Genomic DNA, 17,651 nt, shown 5'->3' with positions numbered 1-17,651 from the left:
GATAAGTTGTTGAAGAGTTTAAAAAGAAAATCTTGGGTGGCTGGAGTTGTGGCTCAGCAGTAGAGCACTCGCATGGCACGTGTGAGGCCCTGGGTTCGATATTCAGCACCACATATAAATAAATAAACATTGTGTACAACTAAAAAATAAATAGTAAAAAAAAAAGAAAGAAAATCTTGGGACATAGGATATAGAAGGAGCCTGTGGGAGTGAGACCTCAGGTGCAAAGCTGAGATGGTCCCCAGGGGAATGGGCCCCTTACTTCCCTGGTGGAAGGGCCCTGTTGATTATACCCTGTCAACATCCTCACAGTCAGTAGTAATTACACAATTTCCCTCCTAGTAAGCAAGAGCCTGAGGAAGTGGCAGAGGGGGTGTGAACCCATCTGCAGTTCTGGGACCCTAGTAATTTGGCCCAGGAAAAACCTGAGCTCCTTCCACTCCACTTCCTCTCCAGAGTGTGTGGAAGGACCTCCAGGAAACCTGGCTCCTGCTTATGATTCTCCCTTGGGCCCTCCCAGTGCAGACAAACTGGATCCACCCAATGTCTCAGTGAAAAATGCAGTAGGAATGGTAATTTCCCCTTCCCTACTTCTTCACCTCCTCTTTGCATTCTCCCTTGCTCTTCTCTTCCTCCTTAGCCACCTCAAAAATCTGCAACCTGATATCTTCATCCCTTGACTTTTTCCAGACCTTTTTCTCTCTTAGGGGTATTTGCAGTTTTAAAGTAGACAAAGGTTAGGTTGAGGATCACAAGTTCAAAGCCAGCCTCAGCAAAAGCAAGATTCTAAGCAACTCAGTGAGACCCTGATTTTAAATAAAAAATACAAAATAGGGCTGGGGATGTGGCTCAATGGTCAAGTGCCCCTGAGTTCAATTCCTGGTATGCCACTCCCCCCAAAAAAATTTAAAAATAAACAAAGTGGACAAAGATTTAAAATAAAAGCACCCCTTGTGGTGGTAGAATGCTTCAGAATGTTGGAGGGAGGGCTGGGCCTTAGGGCAAGAGTTCCCTAGGGAGGCCTTTGTTTATGGAAGTTTCTCTAGGATCTGTGTGTGCCTTACTGGATGAGGGGCAGGTGGTTCAAAGTAAAAAGCAGGCTGCTCCTTTGGCCCAAAGCTGAACTGGGGGAGGCAGAATTCAAAGTAAAGAATTGTTGCTGGGCTCTGCAGCCCCTGACTCACTCTTATCTAGTACAGAAAGTAATTCAACCACCCGATAGAGTTTTCCAGATTCATAGAGATCACTACTTTACAATTTTAAAACAAAACAAAACTCATTTTGGAAGAAAATCATCCTAAAATGTTCCGCTCATCTTCAGAAGACCTGCAATATAAAAATTTTCTGAATAGCCGAGAATCATCCATGAAATCTGATGACTTCTTTGCAGCAGTGTCTTCATAAGCTATAACTATTGTGGGGGACACTCTTTGACTATATATTAAATGACCTGAGACTTTTTTTTTTTTTGGCAGCTCTAAAGACTAAACCCAGGGGTGCCCTACCACCGAGCTTTTTTATTTTGAGACAGGTCTCATTAAGTTGCCAAGGTGGGCCTTGAACTTGTGATCCTTTGCCTCAGCCCCCTGAATTACAGGTGTACACTACCATACCTAGCCCTTAGACTCCTTTTTAATGCTTCTGGATGCTTTAAAAGTTTTTTTCCTGAGGTTGCCTCATTCTACCAGACTATTAGAGGGCACTTGCTGCTCTAAATATGATTCTAATCTATTCTTTTGGGGGTTACTGGGACTTGAACCTGGGATACTTTACCACTGAGCCATATCACAGCCCTTTTTATTTTTGCTGAGGCTGGCCTTGAACTTGTGATCCTCCTACCTCAGCCTCTTGAGTTACTAGGATTACAGGCATGTGCCACCACACCTGGCAGTTCTAATCTACTACAGGAACACACATGGACACATTAAAAGTGTGAATAAAATAAGGACAAGCAGACTGTTGGTGAGGACTGAAGAGTCTAATTAGTAAAATGTACAAATATATTAGAAGCTGAGGAGTATTCCCTGCTTCCTTTAGATCCTGTTCTCCAGACAAGTGAAGTGTCACTGCACATCATTCCCAAGAATGTTATTTGCCTCTTCTATTGGAAAAGTCCTCCAAGGATGACAAAATGGATTGTTCCAAATAATAGAAAAGAGTTGGAATTTTTAAGACAAGGAAAGCAGCATAGCATAGAAATGAAAAAAAAAAATAGTCTTTGGCCTTGGAAAGCTCTGGGTGGAATCCCAGTCACCCCTGCATTATTACTTTGGGGACAGGCCACCCACCTACCATTATAAGTCTTCAGATCAGGAAGAGGAAGGGAGATAATGCAAAGCTATCTCTAGCATAGCATCTGGCAAATAGAGGGTGAAGTTGGGGAGAGGAAATCAGAAGGTGTATTTGGGTTCTTGAGAGTGTCCAGAAGAAAGGGGACAAGAGTCGAAACCTGAAGGGAAAAGAAGCTGGGCACAAAAGGGACAGTAAGGACCTGCCTACATAGGTAGACACCATTCATTCTGGTATATTTTTTTATCTGCTCTGATTAACACTGGCTGGGTGGGCCTGGTTGGGAGAGAGATGAGGTAAAGGAAGAAGCCTCTACAATGATTTGCACCTACCTGAAACTAGTGGCAAAAAAAAAAAAAAAAAAAAAAAAAAGAAGAAGAAAGAAGAAGAAAGAAGAAGAAGAAGAAAAGAAGAAGAAGAAGAAGAAGAAGAAGAAGAAGAAGAAGAAGAAGAAGAAGAAGAAGAAGAAGCCGCTGCCCAAACAAAGCAGCTTTTCTTACAGATCCCCCATCTGCCTAAGGCCACACTTGGAAATGGGTACTTTTATGGCTCTCAGCCCAGAAGAGGCAGGGTGGAAGAGGAGACAGTGGTGGGGTGGATGGCCCACTGCCCCTGCATCTCTTTTGGTATATTTTTCTTTTGTCTTTCAGATCAGCTTATTATCTTTTTGCCTCTCATCCTTCTTTTCAACCACTGAGCACCCATTCTGGGGCTACATGCTGGGATAGGGGGCTGGAAACAGACACAAATGATACATAGTTTTCATTCTGACACCTGGAGAAAAAGACCTTTCCTACCCTGGAAATCTGCCTCCTGCCATTCTCAGCTCTCTTGCCCACGGGACCTGCCCCCACCCCACCTCTCTGAATCTCCATCTCATCCGCCCCTCTGACTTTGTTCTTTCACGCCTTAACCAGGCTCATGGTGAGTATGCTCCCAGAGGGAAGTGACACAAAGAAAAGGGAGGGGGGCAGAAGGAGGGAATCCCGCTGACATCACTGCTCATTAGCATATGTGACCTCATCAGGGGGCGGGACAATTTCCCCAGGTGTCTAGGGGGAGGACTTGTGGGGGGGGTGGTATTTAAAGGGAAAAGCTGACAGTGCTGCTGAGTGAGGGAGCGGGTGCTGCAAGCTGCTGGGCTGCACTTGCACGCACACACGCGCATGTACACGGACCCTGATACCGACATGGACATGGATACAGAAAACACAGCACTTTGTCCCTCCGACAGCTGCCAGGCCTCCCCATCAGGGACACCTACACCAGGTGAGGGCTAACGTAGCAGGTGCCGGCTGCAACCACGGGGGTGGGAGCTGAAGCTTTGGTGGTCAGAACTAGAGGTTTAATTAGCAAGAGGGGAAAAGCAAGTCAGGAAGTAATGAAGACCCTTGTTCATAAAGGGCTGGGCTAGGGTGGAGGAGGAGAAAAGCTGCCCAAATGCCCCCTCCCCCATCACTCCCAGGGCTTTGGGGTTTTGCTTGAAAGCAATATGTGGTGCTCAGGTCAGCCTCATTCCCTATAGTCTTGGACAGACTGGAGGCAAGGGTGAAAGGGAAAGGGAAGCCCACAAGCCTGGGAATCACGGGCAGGGGGCTACCATGGGGACCTGTTGTAAGGGTTTCTTCTGGCTCCTAAAGGACCTGGCTGTCAGCCAAGTATTGATCCTGGGCTATTTCCAGCCTTTCTCCATCCCCCTTTGTTATGTCTGTTGTTCCTCCTCCAGTTACCCTGACCCATGCATTGTCACCCTCCCTCTCACTCATACTCTCTCTCTCCCCACCTCTACCTCTCCATGAACACAATATTCTCTCCCACTCACAGGGACAACCAGGGATGCAGGATTCTCGCACACAGCCATGCACTGGGGCATGCTCACCTACAGGGCACGGGAAGAAGCAGTGCACACACACACACACACACACACACACACACATCCACAGAGACCACACAAGGAAGAAGTCTCACACACACGTCCACAACCCAAACACACATCATCTCACAGAGCCCTTGAAACAGACTCCCTACAAAGTTTTTGACTCTGCTTATATCTACTCCCCAGAATCTTCAGCAGCTTCAGTTTCTCATACCTTCTGCCCTCCTCAGTGTGGGCATTACCAGTGCAGGAAGAAGTAGGATTACCAGTAGGAGGCAGGCCCCTTGATGGAAGGATGGACAGCCTCCTCCAGCCCCCCTGGGCCAGAGGTCAAGTCTGGGAGTATGCCTATGTCAGTTTGAAGTGTGAGTGGGTATGTGACCTGCACACAGGTACCTCTCCTGTATGGGGTAATTTTGAGCAGATGTAGCTAGGACTACAATGGGGAAGTCATCATGTCACATCCTTGAAGGCTTACCAGTCCAAGCTTCTAGGAGACTTTAGTGTAAAAGGTTGAGCCAAAGATTCTGTTGTTTAGGGTCATGGTCATCAACTGGGTGTGGCTGGCCTCCAAAGCTGAAGCAGCTTGGGTTAGCTCTCTGCAGATGGCTGGACATATACCATTCATGGCTTCCTTTTCTTTGTCCATCCAGAAACAGATGCCACACTTCTGAAGAAACCAGAGAAACTGTTGGCAGGGTTGGACCAGAGTGGGCTACCCCCTGTCCCTGGGGTCCCCAGACGAAGAGGCAGTATGCCTGTGCCCTACAAGCACCAGCTATGTAGGGCACAGGCTGTAGATGAACTTGACTGGCCGCCTCAGGCCTCATCTTCTGGTTCCTCTGACTCCTTGGGCTCAGGAGAGGCAGCCCCTGCCCAAAAGGATGGCATCTTCAAGGTCATGCTAGTAGGGGAGAGTGGAGTAGGCAAAAGCACCCTTGCAGGCACTTTCGGTGGTCTCCAGGGAGACAGTGCTCATGAGCCGGAGAATGCAGGTATTTGGGAGAGCACGTGGTGGTGGAGGGGACCCTGGGGCCCTATTGAGGGATGAAGTGCTCATGGCATAAGCAGACCCTGGAGAATTAAACCTAAGAGAAACTTCTCCGGTGCTTTCTGTGGCAGACTCCCTGGCAGGGGTTCCCTGCTGCTGGGATCTGAGGTGTTTATGATTACCAGTTTTCACAAGTGTTGGGGAACCTCCTAATGGGTTTTATTCTATTTCCCCAACAGAGGACACCTATGAGAGACGAATCATGGTGGATAAGGAGGAAGTAACTTTAGTTGTTTATGACATCTGGGAACAGGTGAGGATTAAGATGTGGCTGAACACAGGTGAAGTTGGGAGAAAACTGATGAAAGGCAGTCTGGCTGAAGGCTGGTGGGACTACAGACCCTGGTGTAAATGTGTACAATTCATTTGTACTATCTCAGACAACAAGGTCCATGCCAATGTGTAATGTATACCAGGCCCCTGGCCATAAGAGCTACTACTTTTCCAGGATCTTCTGAGGAAAGTTAGGCAATGGCACACCTGTAATTCCAGGGACTCAGGAAGCTGAGACAGGAGGATTGTGTTTAAATCCACCTTCAGCAAAAGCAAGGTGCTAAGCAACTCAGTGAGACCCTGCCTCTAAATAAAATATACAAAAAGGCTGGGCTTGTGGCTCAGTGGTTAAGTGTCCCTAGGTTCAAAAAAAAAAAAAAAAAAAAAGGACATTAAATTTAGGATCTGAATTTGACAAACTGCAGCTTCAAGCCAGGCTAGGCAACCCAGAAGTTGATTCCATCCATAAATTTTCCAGCCTAAAAGAGTCTGATGTGACAGGACAAGTGCTCAGAGTGCTGGAGTATCAAAAAGGGAAAAAAGGCGGGGGGAGGGGGGTACTCAATGTTTGAACATAAGGTTATTACATAGAAATGAAAGGCCAAATTACATACATTTAAATAGCATTTGTTTCTGCATCAAGAGCTTAAGCATAAGAATGTAGAATGGCTACCCTGGTCTAGGATCCTCCAATTTCCCCTAAATGGGGGTCACATTACTAACCTCAAACACACTCTAGGAATGATGTCATTAACTAACTCAGCTGTCCTAAGCAGGTGGTTTCTCACACAGTGGGATTCCTCATCTTTGAGATGTAGGTGCTCGACTGGGTCAACTCTGTCTTCAGCCCTAACTTTCTACCAATCTCTGACGTCTCCAGGGAGATGCTGGGGGGTGGCTGCGGGACCACTGCCTTCAGACGGGGGACGCCTTTCTCATCGTCTTCTCAGTCACGGATAGACGAAGCTTCTCCAAAGTTCCAGAGACCTTACTTCGGCTCCGAGCTGGGAGGCCCCATCACGACCTACCTGTCATCCTGGTTGGAAACAAGAGTGACCTGGCCCGCTCCCGGGAGGTATCCCTGGAGGGTGTGTATTCTGAACCGATTCCATACTTGCCATTTTAGGGGACCGCTCTAGCTTCTGTATCACCTCTTCTCCCTGAGGCCTTTTTTTTTTTTTTAAGTTGTAGGTGGACACAATATCTTTATTATTTTTATGTGATGCTGCGGATCGAACCCAGTGCCTCATCCGTGCTAGGGCAGGCGCAGCCCTCCCGGAGGCCTTTCTAAAACCTTCACAGGCCCACGAATTCACCAGCAGTTAGCTCCAGGTTAAGGACAGAGCCCCAATATTCCTCTTCTAGGGCCCTAAGAATCCCTTCTGCTCTTCAATCGCCTTAGCCTCTCCAAGGCCCCTCGGCCCCTCCCTCGCACCTCCACGGTCCCACCCTAGGATCCCAGCCTAGTTTTCGAGTTGTGTTGCAATTCATAGTCCCAAACCCTTTCCACTGCAAACTGTGGGCCCAGCGGGTGCCTAAGCCGACTCCTTCCCACAGAGGGGCGCCACCTGGCCGGAACGCTGAGCTGCAAGCACATCGAGACGTCGGCAGCGCTTCACCATAACACGCGGGAGCTCTTCGAGGGCGCCGTACGCCAGATCCGGCTGCGGAGGGGCCGCGGTTGCACTGGAGGCCAGCGGCACGAGTCGGGCAGCCCTGAAGGCCCAGCGCCGTCTGCGCGCCGCGAGAGCCTCACCAAGAAGGCCAAGCGCTTCCTAGCCAACCTAGTGCCGCGCAACGCTAAGTTCTTCAAGCAGCGGTCCAGGTCATGTCACGACCTTTCTGTGCTCTGAGCCAAGGTCTCCACAGCCGTTGCGGTCGCCATGGCCACGGCGCCCTCCGCTCGCCCCCTCGCCCCGCCCCCGTCCGGCTTCCTTTGTGGAAGCCGTCTAGGAAACCAAAAATTCCCAGGATGCCCTGGTGTGACCACGGGGGAAGGGCCGGTGGGAGTCATCTCCACCCAGCTCCAGGTACCGTGCGTTCGCGGGGCAGCTCGCCTTCTAGCGCCGGATGCAGACCTCGAGCCGAAGGACTCTCCCGCAACGGCCGCGGGCGGGGCTTGTTTGGGAGGGTCAAGAAAGAAAACAGTCCCGCAAGGTATTTTGCTTTTATTAAGTCGCGCGTGGCCACCTCTTCTGTAGAGATTCTAGACAAGAGAACTGGAAAAGTGTTTTGTAGACTCCTAGACGGAGTTGACCTCCTTTGTATGCTGAACATGCTTCACCTTTAAGAGTCTTAAAGACTGGAAGAGGCCCTTTTCTAGAGACTTCCGAAAAAATGTTCTGGCTTTTATCTGCCATACTGGTGCACATTGCCCTTAAGAAGTTCTTAAAGGCAAGGGCCTGGAAGTGCTATTCTCGACAGTTGATTGGGTGATTTACCATTGCTACCGAGGCACTTCACCTTTAAGATTCTTAAAGGTAAAGTGTGGACAGATTTTCTTCTGCCTTCAGATCCCGGAACGAAGAGCCGAGCTTTGGCAACCCCTTTGGCCAGCCTGGCCGAGGAGGCACTAGAAAAAGGCCACCCTTTCCCTTTTCAATAAAGGAATTTTGTATTGCATCCGTTTACCTTGCTTTCGGTTCTGGGAGCCTCCAGGGAAGGGATGAATGTGGATGGAAACAGCTGTTACGGACAAAAATCAAGGAAGTGCAGCCCGTAATCCCAGCCCCCAGGAGGCTGAGGCAGGAGGACCACAAGTTCGAGGGGAGCGTCTGAAATTTAGCAAGGCCCTAAGCAACTTGGGAGATCCTGTCTCAAATAATAAAAAGGGCTGGGAATGTATCTTAGTACTCAAGAGAAGCAAGGGAGGCTCTGGAACTAACTTGGACCATTTCAAGAGGCGAAGAGCCCTTGCAGATAATTGGGTCCACTTTATTTGTAGATAAGGCCTAGAGAGAAACAGGTACCTGCTAAAAGTAATCTAGTAACTTAGTGACACAGTGACCAAGTCTCCACACTCTGGGCCCCCATCTCTTTATCCCACCCTTTACTTGTAGGATGCTGGCTGGAAGCTATGTTCAGCTACCAGAGATACTGAGCTTTTGCTTGGACTTGTTCAAGATGGGGTCCACATCCACGAGTAACACCCATCAGCTGGGGCATGGTGGGGTCTTCCAGAACCTCTCCTGGCAGAGTCCCACATTCTCAGCTGTCACCTGCATAGCCTGTGTGAGTACTGAAGCTGTCACTGCCTCCTCTGGGGACACCCACGCCTGCTGCTGCCTGAGCCATGAGTTTGAACAAAAGGAGCAGAGGCAGCAGCTCTCCTCACCCCTAGAATATGATAAATACAGCTACCTGAGTACCTGAGAGCCTGGCCTCCACCCCAAGTGCAGCCTCCTAGAACTTGGTGAAAAGAGTGATGAGATGTATTTTGGGTCCTTGCAAGCCAAGGAGGACCAGTGCAGAATGATTGGTTATGAGATGATAATATGAATAATGGCACTGTCCTTAGAGAAATAAGACATATATATATAAATCTACAACCTATTTTTATAGTGGAAGAAACAGAGTGTAAGTAACTTGCCTGAGAGCACCCAGTAAGTAATAGAGCTGGGATTCCACTGTCTGCTTAATACTTAATGGTGATTTTATCCAGCTTGGCATGAAACTCCTTTTCCAGTAAGGATGCATGGAAGAGGTGGACGTATCACAGAAGAGATTCAGGAACATAATGGGTAGGACCATGTGCAGTGGCTGTGATAAAAGGGTCAGAGAAATGACATGTCTATGAGTGTAGTAAGCAAGCTCTAAACCCTTGGGACCATGAAAAGACACAGTTCAAATTCTAAAACAGAGGAAAACACATGGGGCCAATAAGCAACCAGATGGTTGTACAGTTGGGTTGAAACCTCAGGGACATGAAGAGGAGGGGTATAAAAGAATATGAAAAAGGTTTTGAACCTCACAACAAAGGACCTTAAATGTCAGGCAAATGCACTCCTACCCAACTCTAGAGGCAGTGAGATCACTAGAGGTCTTTGTGAATAGAAATGACATGATCAGGATGGTCTCCCAAGCTGAAAGAGTTGTGCATGGATTGGAGCAGCAAGGCCTGTGCAGCCGAGATTCAGGGCCAGTAATACATTGGAGAGTAATAAAGGACCATCCCAATGGGGATGGCATTAAAAAAGAAAGGAGGCATGGGTTTGATAGAACTTACTAGACTTGGCAACAGTATGGATGAGTATAGGGGCTGGGGATGTGGATGAGCATAAAGAGAGGGACAAGCTGCAGGTGGGAGGGGATATAGAAAAGAACTATGAGTTGAGAGCAGAGTTAGGGATAGGGTGAGTGAGTTCCATATTGGAGACACAGAGTTTGAGATGTTAGAACATCCATATGGAGAATTTCAGACACTCCCTGAACAGCAGAGTCTGAAATTCAGAACAATTTGGGTCAAGTGACAGATATGAGAATAATCATCATAAAAATGGAAGTGGAAGAGCCAGAAGAAAGGATGAGATACAGGGCTCGCTTTGTTGTATGTATGACTTTTGAAGTCACACAGGAGCCCATGCTTGGCTGTTGTCCTAAAGTTATTTGAACAAGAAGCCCTGCATTTCATTTTGCATGAAACAAGTTATACTAAGGAGACCTACAAGTTATACTAAGGAAATACTAAAGGTGAGAGTATGGTACTGGCCAAGAGCCTTAGCCCCAGACCAGAGATGATTCTTGTAAAATGGTACAGACAATCTAATATTTTGTGTAGTCATGCATTTGTCTGAGAACAGAGTTCATGAATTTCATCAGATACACAAAAGTGTCTTGAGACCCAACAAATTACAAACTATGGATTATACTGATTGCCCCTCGGAAGGGGGACTGGGTGAGTAGAAGACAGGTGGCAGGTGGGAGTTTACTTTTCATCATAGGAGGGTTGGGGTTGTAACTCAATAGTAGAGTGCTTACCTAGCATTCTTAAGGTCCTGGGTTCAATCCTCAACACCACTAAAAAATAAAAACAGAATGACATATTCATTTCATGCCCTTTTTCTACATTTTCAATTTTCAACTATGGCATTTAATTAATTTATTTATTTATTAATTTATTTATTTTTATGCGGTGCTGAGGATCGAACCCAGTGCCTCACACATGCAAGGCAAGTGCTTTACCACTGAGCTACAGCCCCAGCCCAACTATGGCATTTATTACCTGTTCTAAAACCAAATAAAGTATCTCCTGGGGATAGATAAGGAGAGGAAGCATCTGTGAAAGAGGTAGAGGAGGAACTCAGGCTGAGTATATTGTGGCTACTGTAGAAGTGGGGCAGGCAACAGAGGGGCAGGTTTCTAGCAGAGTATCCCCAATGGTTAAATGAGTCAAGGTAGGAGGATGAAGAACAAGAAAGGCCCATTGCTTTTCATGTGGCAGAAGCTTAAAACGTGTATATCATCAGTTGAAGATGACAGCAGGATCTACGCCATGAGGGGAGCCACACACCATAAACTTCTCTCCCTCCAACTCAGCCCATCCCATCAGCCTGACCCATCTGTGTGTTCCCTCCAGACGCCTACAGGGAAGAGCTCAGAACAGACTGAAGCTGAAGCAGGGCTCCTGCTAGACTTGGGAGAAATAGGGTCTTCTTTGAGAGCCAAGTCACTTCTTGCCCTCCCTCTGATCAAGGAAAAATACAGCCATTGATCTGGGCTGGGATGAGAGTTCAGCAAAAGAGCCCTGGGGCCTGAGCTGCCTGTGCCTGGTAAGGTTCCCTCTGCTTCTCTTAACCACTGTAATTGTCTAAAGGTCTATGTTCCCTTACCATCCCCTACTATTCCAGCTCCTCTTTGCCCACAAAACCTCCTCATTGCCTAGAGCATAGACTGTTCTCTCCTGAGGGGCCAAAGGAGTGGGCCCTTCTAGTTATTCCTTTAGGCCCTATTACATCTAACCCTCTTTAGAGAGACTGGAGCAGGGGCCCCCCTCTTCCAAAAGGGTGCCAGATCATGGATGGAAGTCCTCTAGGACTCCCAGGAAGTCCTCACATCTTTTTATTAATTTAACAGGTTGGTGGCTTTTTGGGGGGTGGCGGTTGGCAGGGTGGTCCTGGGGATTTAACTCGAGTGCTTTACTACTGAGCAACATCCTCAGCCTTTTTCATTTTTATTTTGAGTCAGGGTCTCACTCAGTTGCTTAGGGCCTAGCAGTTGCTGAAGCTGGCTTTAAACTTGCAATCCTCCTGTCTCAGCCTCCTGGATCACTGAGATTACAGGTGTGTGCCTCTATACCCGGCTCCCAATCTTAACAGTTTTTTAAAAATATTTTTTAGTTGTAGATAGACACAATATCTTTATTTTTTTATATGGTGCTGAGGATCAAACCCAGTGCCTCACACGTGCGAGGCAAGTGCTCTACCACTGAGCCACAGCCCCAGCCTCCCATCTTAACAGTTTTGATCTATGCCAATATAAGTAAATTTTCCTGAACACATTATCTTTTATCCACAAATACTTGAAGTTGTTCCCCTCAACTTCTGAACATAAACAACATACCAAACACTCTCCTGGGAACCGGGGGTAGACAAATCCATTTATGACATTATCTTTGCCCCTTAAATAGCTTACAGTTAAGCTGGAGAAATGGACAGGGTGGTGACGATGCTAAAACAGCAATCAATTAGACCCCATTCTAACTAACTGTAGGCTACCATCAGGTGCTCCAGGAATTCTGAATGGAAGGAAAAATACACATGGGAGACTTGTATCTTAGGATCTGGGCCTTGAAGGACATGGAGGCTATAGATAAATGGGGGAAAGTAGGGAAAACATTCCTTGCAGTGAAAATACATGAGTAAATGCATGGAAGAGAAATGGTGGGCAGCCCAATACATATATAGTGAGGAAAAGACCCTCCCTGTAATATAAGGTAGTACAATTTGGGTGAATGGTGGAACAAAGTTGTCTAGGGACCCCAAAACCAGACAAAAGCATTCTGCTTTTTCTCATCTTGACTTTGATGGTTTTATGACATCCTCAAGATGCCTTTTCATCTATCTGAATAATGATGAAAAGCTTCCACAGCTTGGCCTTATAAACTCAAGCTATGGATGTGAATTCAGTGGAGACTTGCATTCAGGATGTTTCTTAGATGGGGCCAACTTATGGGAATTAAGTCACTTTAAGTCTCTTTCCTTTTCTGAACCTCAGCTATGCTATCCCAACTACAAAATAAAGATAATGAAGTACCTGTCTTGTAGGATATTTGTGAGAATAAAGGGCAAAGATCTTTGTCAAGTGGTATAGTGATGAACAGTGGAAGCAATGTCTTTTGCAACCTATGTTCTGGCCCCGTATTTAGACACTCAAGCACTTTAGTAAAGTTATAGTTCAGCACCAGTCTGCAGATACGGTTGCTAAGTAGTGGTCCACAAGGTCCAACAGACCTCCCATGAGACTCACAGGTAACCCATTAACAGAGGTGGTCATTTGGAGGACTGGGAGAAAGATTGGCAACTGAAGCCGCAATGAGAATATTGTTCTACATAATTTCCATTGTGTTGTTCAAATTCTAACTTTTCTTTAAGCAGAGGACCTGTACTTATTTAAAACATTTATTCAGAAAGGAAATTGCCAGGGTAGGGCTAGAGAAGGAAGACCAACAAAGACAGGTGCTAGAATTCTTAAGATGTTAGGCAGGCCCTAAACAATGGGCTGTAACACAGATTGCTCTGGGATTTTTCCTCCCTGCCCAAAGAAAAGGGCAGTAAGTACTTTGAAGTTACCTGGAAAGGCTCATCTTGAATTTTCTAAACCATCTTGTTATAATCTGACTATATGGGTGGATTCTCAAGGATGCAGGGAGATTGGGCTTGTTGGGATTCATTTTCCTGAAAATTAGACTGGTTGAATTTTGACACAGGACCTTGTGAGCCTGGGAATGTAACTCAGGAAAGATTAAGATTCATTTACATCATTGCCCCATCCTTGCTTCTCCCCTGTAAGCCTTGAGAGTTCTCTAAAATTGGGGAGGAGAATGAGGTCAGGCAGGAAGTCAAGTGAGTAGGCACCCAGAGAAATGGTAATAATGACGACATCAAAAAGCTAACAGTTCTAAGCTCTTCGTACTTAGCATCTCATTTAATCTCCACAACATTCCTGAGATAGGTACTGTTTTCATTTTCTTTTTATAGATGAAGAATATGAGCTAGATAAGTCCCCAAGCTTATTCAGCTAGTTTGTGACAAGAAGAGGGAGCTGAACCCCATAGGTGGCTTGAGTGACCATTCTGCTACAGAGTGAAAATACCCTAGCTTGCTTTCAGCCAGAGTTAAAAGGAGGCAGCTAATTCTCAGCAACCCTCATTCTAAACAAGTAGGTCTCCTGATACATAAAAACCGACTGAAGCTCTTATCCTTTCTAGAACATTGGCAATAGTATGGCAAGTCTCTAATTTCCAAGGTCATTGTTTTCCCTCTGTACAACCCAGTGCTGACTGGCTCCTTTCCAGTCTTCAGGCACCTCATCCATCTACCCATTGCTCTCAAAAATAACTGCCTAATGGCTCTCCAGTAACTTCAGCCAACTCTTAAGGGCTCTTGAGAACAGATCATCTGGAGCAGCTAACAGAACTCATCCAACTTTCTAAAGAGGTCTTTGATCAGATCTTTCCTTGCTTTTACCTTCCTACATGATTTAAGTTGGTTGGTCTGCTTCACTTCACATTCAGAGTTCTTTCAACCAGGAGCAAACCTTGATAATGCATACTAGTTTTGGATTTAGAGTGCAAAGTTGGGAGGAAAGAGAAATATCTGAGACTAGAAGATTCCATCTCTCAAACCAAAATTCCTCTCCTTTATCCAGCTCATGACTATTGCCTTCACCTGGTTGCCATGGAAACATCAGTTGCTAGTGGATGGTAGCACTTCAGACAAAAAGTATCACAGGCTACCATGGTAACACCAAAAAGAGTAGATCTGCATCCTCTCTCCTAGAGGAGTAAGAAAGGAATAGATGAAGCTGCTGGGGAAAGCAGGCTAGAAGGGACAAACTTTGGAAAGCCTGGATCTGACTTTGATAGAGACGGAATTAATTCAACAGACAATTTAATATGTGCAAGGCAAATCAATAATGAAAGACTTGTATGGTGGCTTCATCATGCTATAACTATCTAGTAAAAGAGTTTGCAAAGAACTGTAAATAAAGGCAGAATGAGACCCACAAATAGGACAAGGAATAATGAAAAGGGAGATCAGATCCAACTAAGGAAGTTTCAGGGTCCTACAGGATAGGATTTTGACCAGAAATGGAGAAGAAAGAACAAGATGAGCAAAGACACAAAGGAAGAAAAATTCAGGGTCAGGCTGGGTTATAGGTCAGTGGTAGAGGGCCTGCCTAGCATGCCTGAGGCCCTGAATTTGGACCCCAGGAAAATAAAAAATAAATATTCCAGCATCCCCCCAAGAGCATAGGTACAGAAAGAGGAAAAATGATACTTGCCCACTGTCTCCAACACTTGGCTTCTTCCATAGTAACGCTGAACAGTGGGGTAAAGTTAAGGAGGAGGGTCAAGAGACCTAAAGCCACGACACTTGGATTGGAAACTTGAACTTGCCAAGTGTGAGATTGTGCGGCAAGTTACTTAATCTCTTTGGGTATTAGTTTCCTTGTTTACAAAGTAGACAATAAAACAATTAACCCTAGGTAGTTATTGTGAGGATTAAATGATTTAGTAGATATAACCTATTAGTATCATGCCTAACCCACAACAAATCCTGCATAAATGTTAACAATTATATAACACATTCTACTTTATTTTCAGAGCCACAAGAGACTTTTTCATTGTCCAAGTATTACTCCCTGATTCTCACCAGACCTTCTCCACAGGAAAGAGGGACTGTGGTATAATTTCTTTCAGGTGTTTAACTCACTTCCCTTCATTGTTTAAGTGACAAAAACAAAGGTTCACAAGTCAAGCCCCCTGAAAGCCAGAAATGGTAGCTCACATCTAGGGGCTGTTGGACCCAAGAATCCAGAATGACAAGACCCCAAGTTTAAAGAATAAGGAGGAAATGGTATTGCCTTACAGAAGACAGAATCATAGGCTATATAAACCAAAAATCAGGTGAAAATTTCATTTATAATTGGCACTGGTAGAAGCCAGACATGGTGGTGCACTTCTGTAATGCTGACTACGTAGTAGGCTAAGGCAGGAGGATCACAAGTTTGATGCCAGCCTAGCCAACTCAGCAAGGCCCTGTTAAAACTTTTTTTTTTTTTTTGTACTGGAGATTGAACCCAGGGGTGTTTAACCACTAAGCCACATCCCCAGCCCTTGTTTGAGACAGGGTCTCACTTTGGGCCTTTGTTGCTTTGGGCCTCGCTAAGTTCAAAGACTGGCTTTAAACTTGCAGTTTTCTTGTCTCAGCCTCTCAAATCACTGGGATTACAGGCATGCACCACTGTACCTGGCTCAAAATTTAAAAATTTTAAAAGGGCAGAGATGTAGCTTAGTGTTAGAGCACTTGCCTAATAAAAGTGTGAAGCCCTGGGTTCAATCCCTGGTTCTGCAAAAAAAAAAAAAAGTGAGAACTAGGGAGAAATTCTACCTCTGCTGATAAAGGATCTGGGTCATAGTTTTACCTCTCTACCCACTCACGCTCAGGTGGGAGAGTTGGAGGGAGATTTCTTTTACGTTAGGCTGGGCACAAGGCTGTTCACTGTCCCCTTCTCTCCCCTCTATAACTACCCCCTATAGAGGGATGAGTTAATAAGATGATACTGAGTCATACATAATGACACCAGCTATCATCCATGAAATGCCATCACCTTACATAGTGTAAAACTAGAGCAGTTGTCTTATATATTTCCTTGTTTCCACCACTGTCTTCCTCTTAGCAAGAGACTATATGAAGAACTAAGAACAGGGAACAAGGAAGAAATTGAGGTAGAAGGACCAAAGTAGCTAGGATGAGAACATAAGTAAACCAAGCAGAAGTGGAGGCTCATCTGAGAAGACGGGCAGGGAGGCAAGGCTTGTGGGTCTAATATTCTGGAGGAGTCTAAGCAAGCACAAGGAGACCCAGTTCACAGCATCAGGATGAGTAACAATAATGGCCCACATTGCACTTCTCAAGATGCATTAGCAGCTAAATCAATACATATAGGGGGACTGGGCCATAGCCAGCAGTTCCTACCTAAAAATAGTGCATCTTCCTTTCCTTCCTCCAGGTCAATAGAGTAAACCAGGATAGGACTGGGAAGGAGTGGGGAAGTAGCAAAGAACAGGGGCAGGTGAGACTGCTGACCAGCAAGAATCAGGAACTAGTCCACAGTCCCACTGGCCACCTGACAAGCAAGCCTCCAGTGCTTAGTGATTTAGTATAGAAAGCAACCTGAGAGTCTAACATCTCTACAAAACATTACCCCACTTAGAAAGAAGTCTGAGAACTGACAAATTAAAACCTATCTGCAATTATCCATATTTTTAGCATAATAAAGTCTTAACATTCTGTTGCCATAGAGATCAGTAAAGAATGAAGGAACCCCACAGAGCCCTGCCCATGAATTCAGGCCTTCTCCTTTGGTTGGTTCCTAGGTAGTAAGCTAGCTAGGTTCTTTCCCACCCCTTGTTATACAGAGCAGGCAGGGGAAGGTGTAACTCCCCTTAGGCAGGGCTATTCCTGAAATACTCTGCTCTTTGGAAATTCACCAGTCCCAAGCCTGTTCTCAGGCAAAGCTATATGAAAAGCAAGGATTCAGAGAACTGGCCAAAAAAATAATTATTGAAGTCAGGTCAGGGAAGCCCTGATATATATAATATAATGTCCAGATCCTTTTAGATAGTGGATTGGGATACAGAAGGTGAAAGGTAGGCACAAAACCTACAGGGTAAAACTGTGAGCTTAAGAGACTTTTTTGGTACTTAAGCTCCTCAAGATCACAAAACACCTCAAAGAAAGGTATAGAATGTGCTACTGTCACACTGCCATCTGGTGGAAAGACAAGCTTTGTCCTTAGGCACAGACAGGAGTCAAAAAAGGAGGGCAGGCAGGTATGAAGACACTTGAGGTGATAAAGCCCTGCAAGGTGGTGCACGCCTGTAATCCCAGTGACTTGGGAGACTGACGCAGGAGTTTCAGAAGTTCAAGGCCAGCCTCC

General features: G+C 45.9%; 2 protein-coding genes across 2 annotated transcripts in view; one reads left to right on the top strand and one right to left on the bottom strand.

Moving 5' to 3' along the window:
* SLC7A7 (solute carrier family 7 member 7) overlaps positions 1–17,651 on the bottom strand; it is a 158,230-nt gene that overhangs the window by 105,498 nt on the left and 35,081 nt on the right. The window lies entirely within an intron of this gene.
* REM2 (RRAD and GEM like GTPase 2) lies at positions 3,340–9,386 on the top strand. The gene is made up of 5 exons (XM_081290539.1): positions 3,340–3,558; positions 4,819–5,160; positions 5,396–5,469; positions 6,370–6,577; positions 7,047–9,386. Exons 1-5 carry the CDS (start codon positions 3,456–3,458, stop codon positions 7,340–7,342), a joined length of 1,023 nt encoding a protein of 340 aa, XP_081146665.1. The 5' UTR covers positions 3,340–3,455; the 3' UTR covers positions 7,343–9,386.

This window comes from Spermophilus citellus, assembly GCF_964194105.1.
Source record: "Spermophilus citellus genome assembly, chromosome: 4".
In the NCBI taxonomy this organism is placed as follows: domain Eukaryota; kingdom Metazoa; phylum Chordata; class Mammalia; order Rodentia; family Sciuridae; genus Spermophilus; species Spermophilus citellus.
This window is presented reverse-complemented; position numbering and strand designations above follow the sequence as displayed.

Coding starts and splice junctions, on each gene's coding strand:
- REM2 (XM_081290539.1), top strand. CDS start 3,456: ATGTACACGGACCCTGATACCGACATGGACATGGATACAGAAAACACA. Junction 5,470..6,369: donor TTTATGACATCTGGGAACAG/GTGAGGATTAAG, acceptor TGACGTCTCCAG/GGAGATGCTGGGGGGTGGCT. Junction 6,578..7,046: donor CCGGGAGGTATCCCTGGAGG/GTGTGTATTCTG, acceptor TCCTTCCCACAG/AGGGGCGCCACCTGGCCGGA.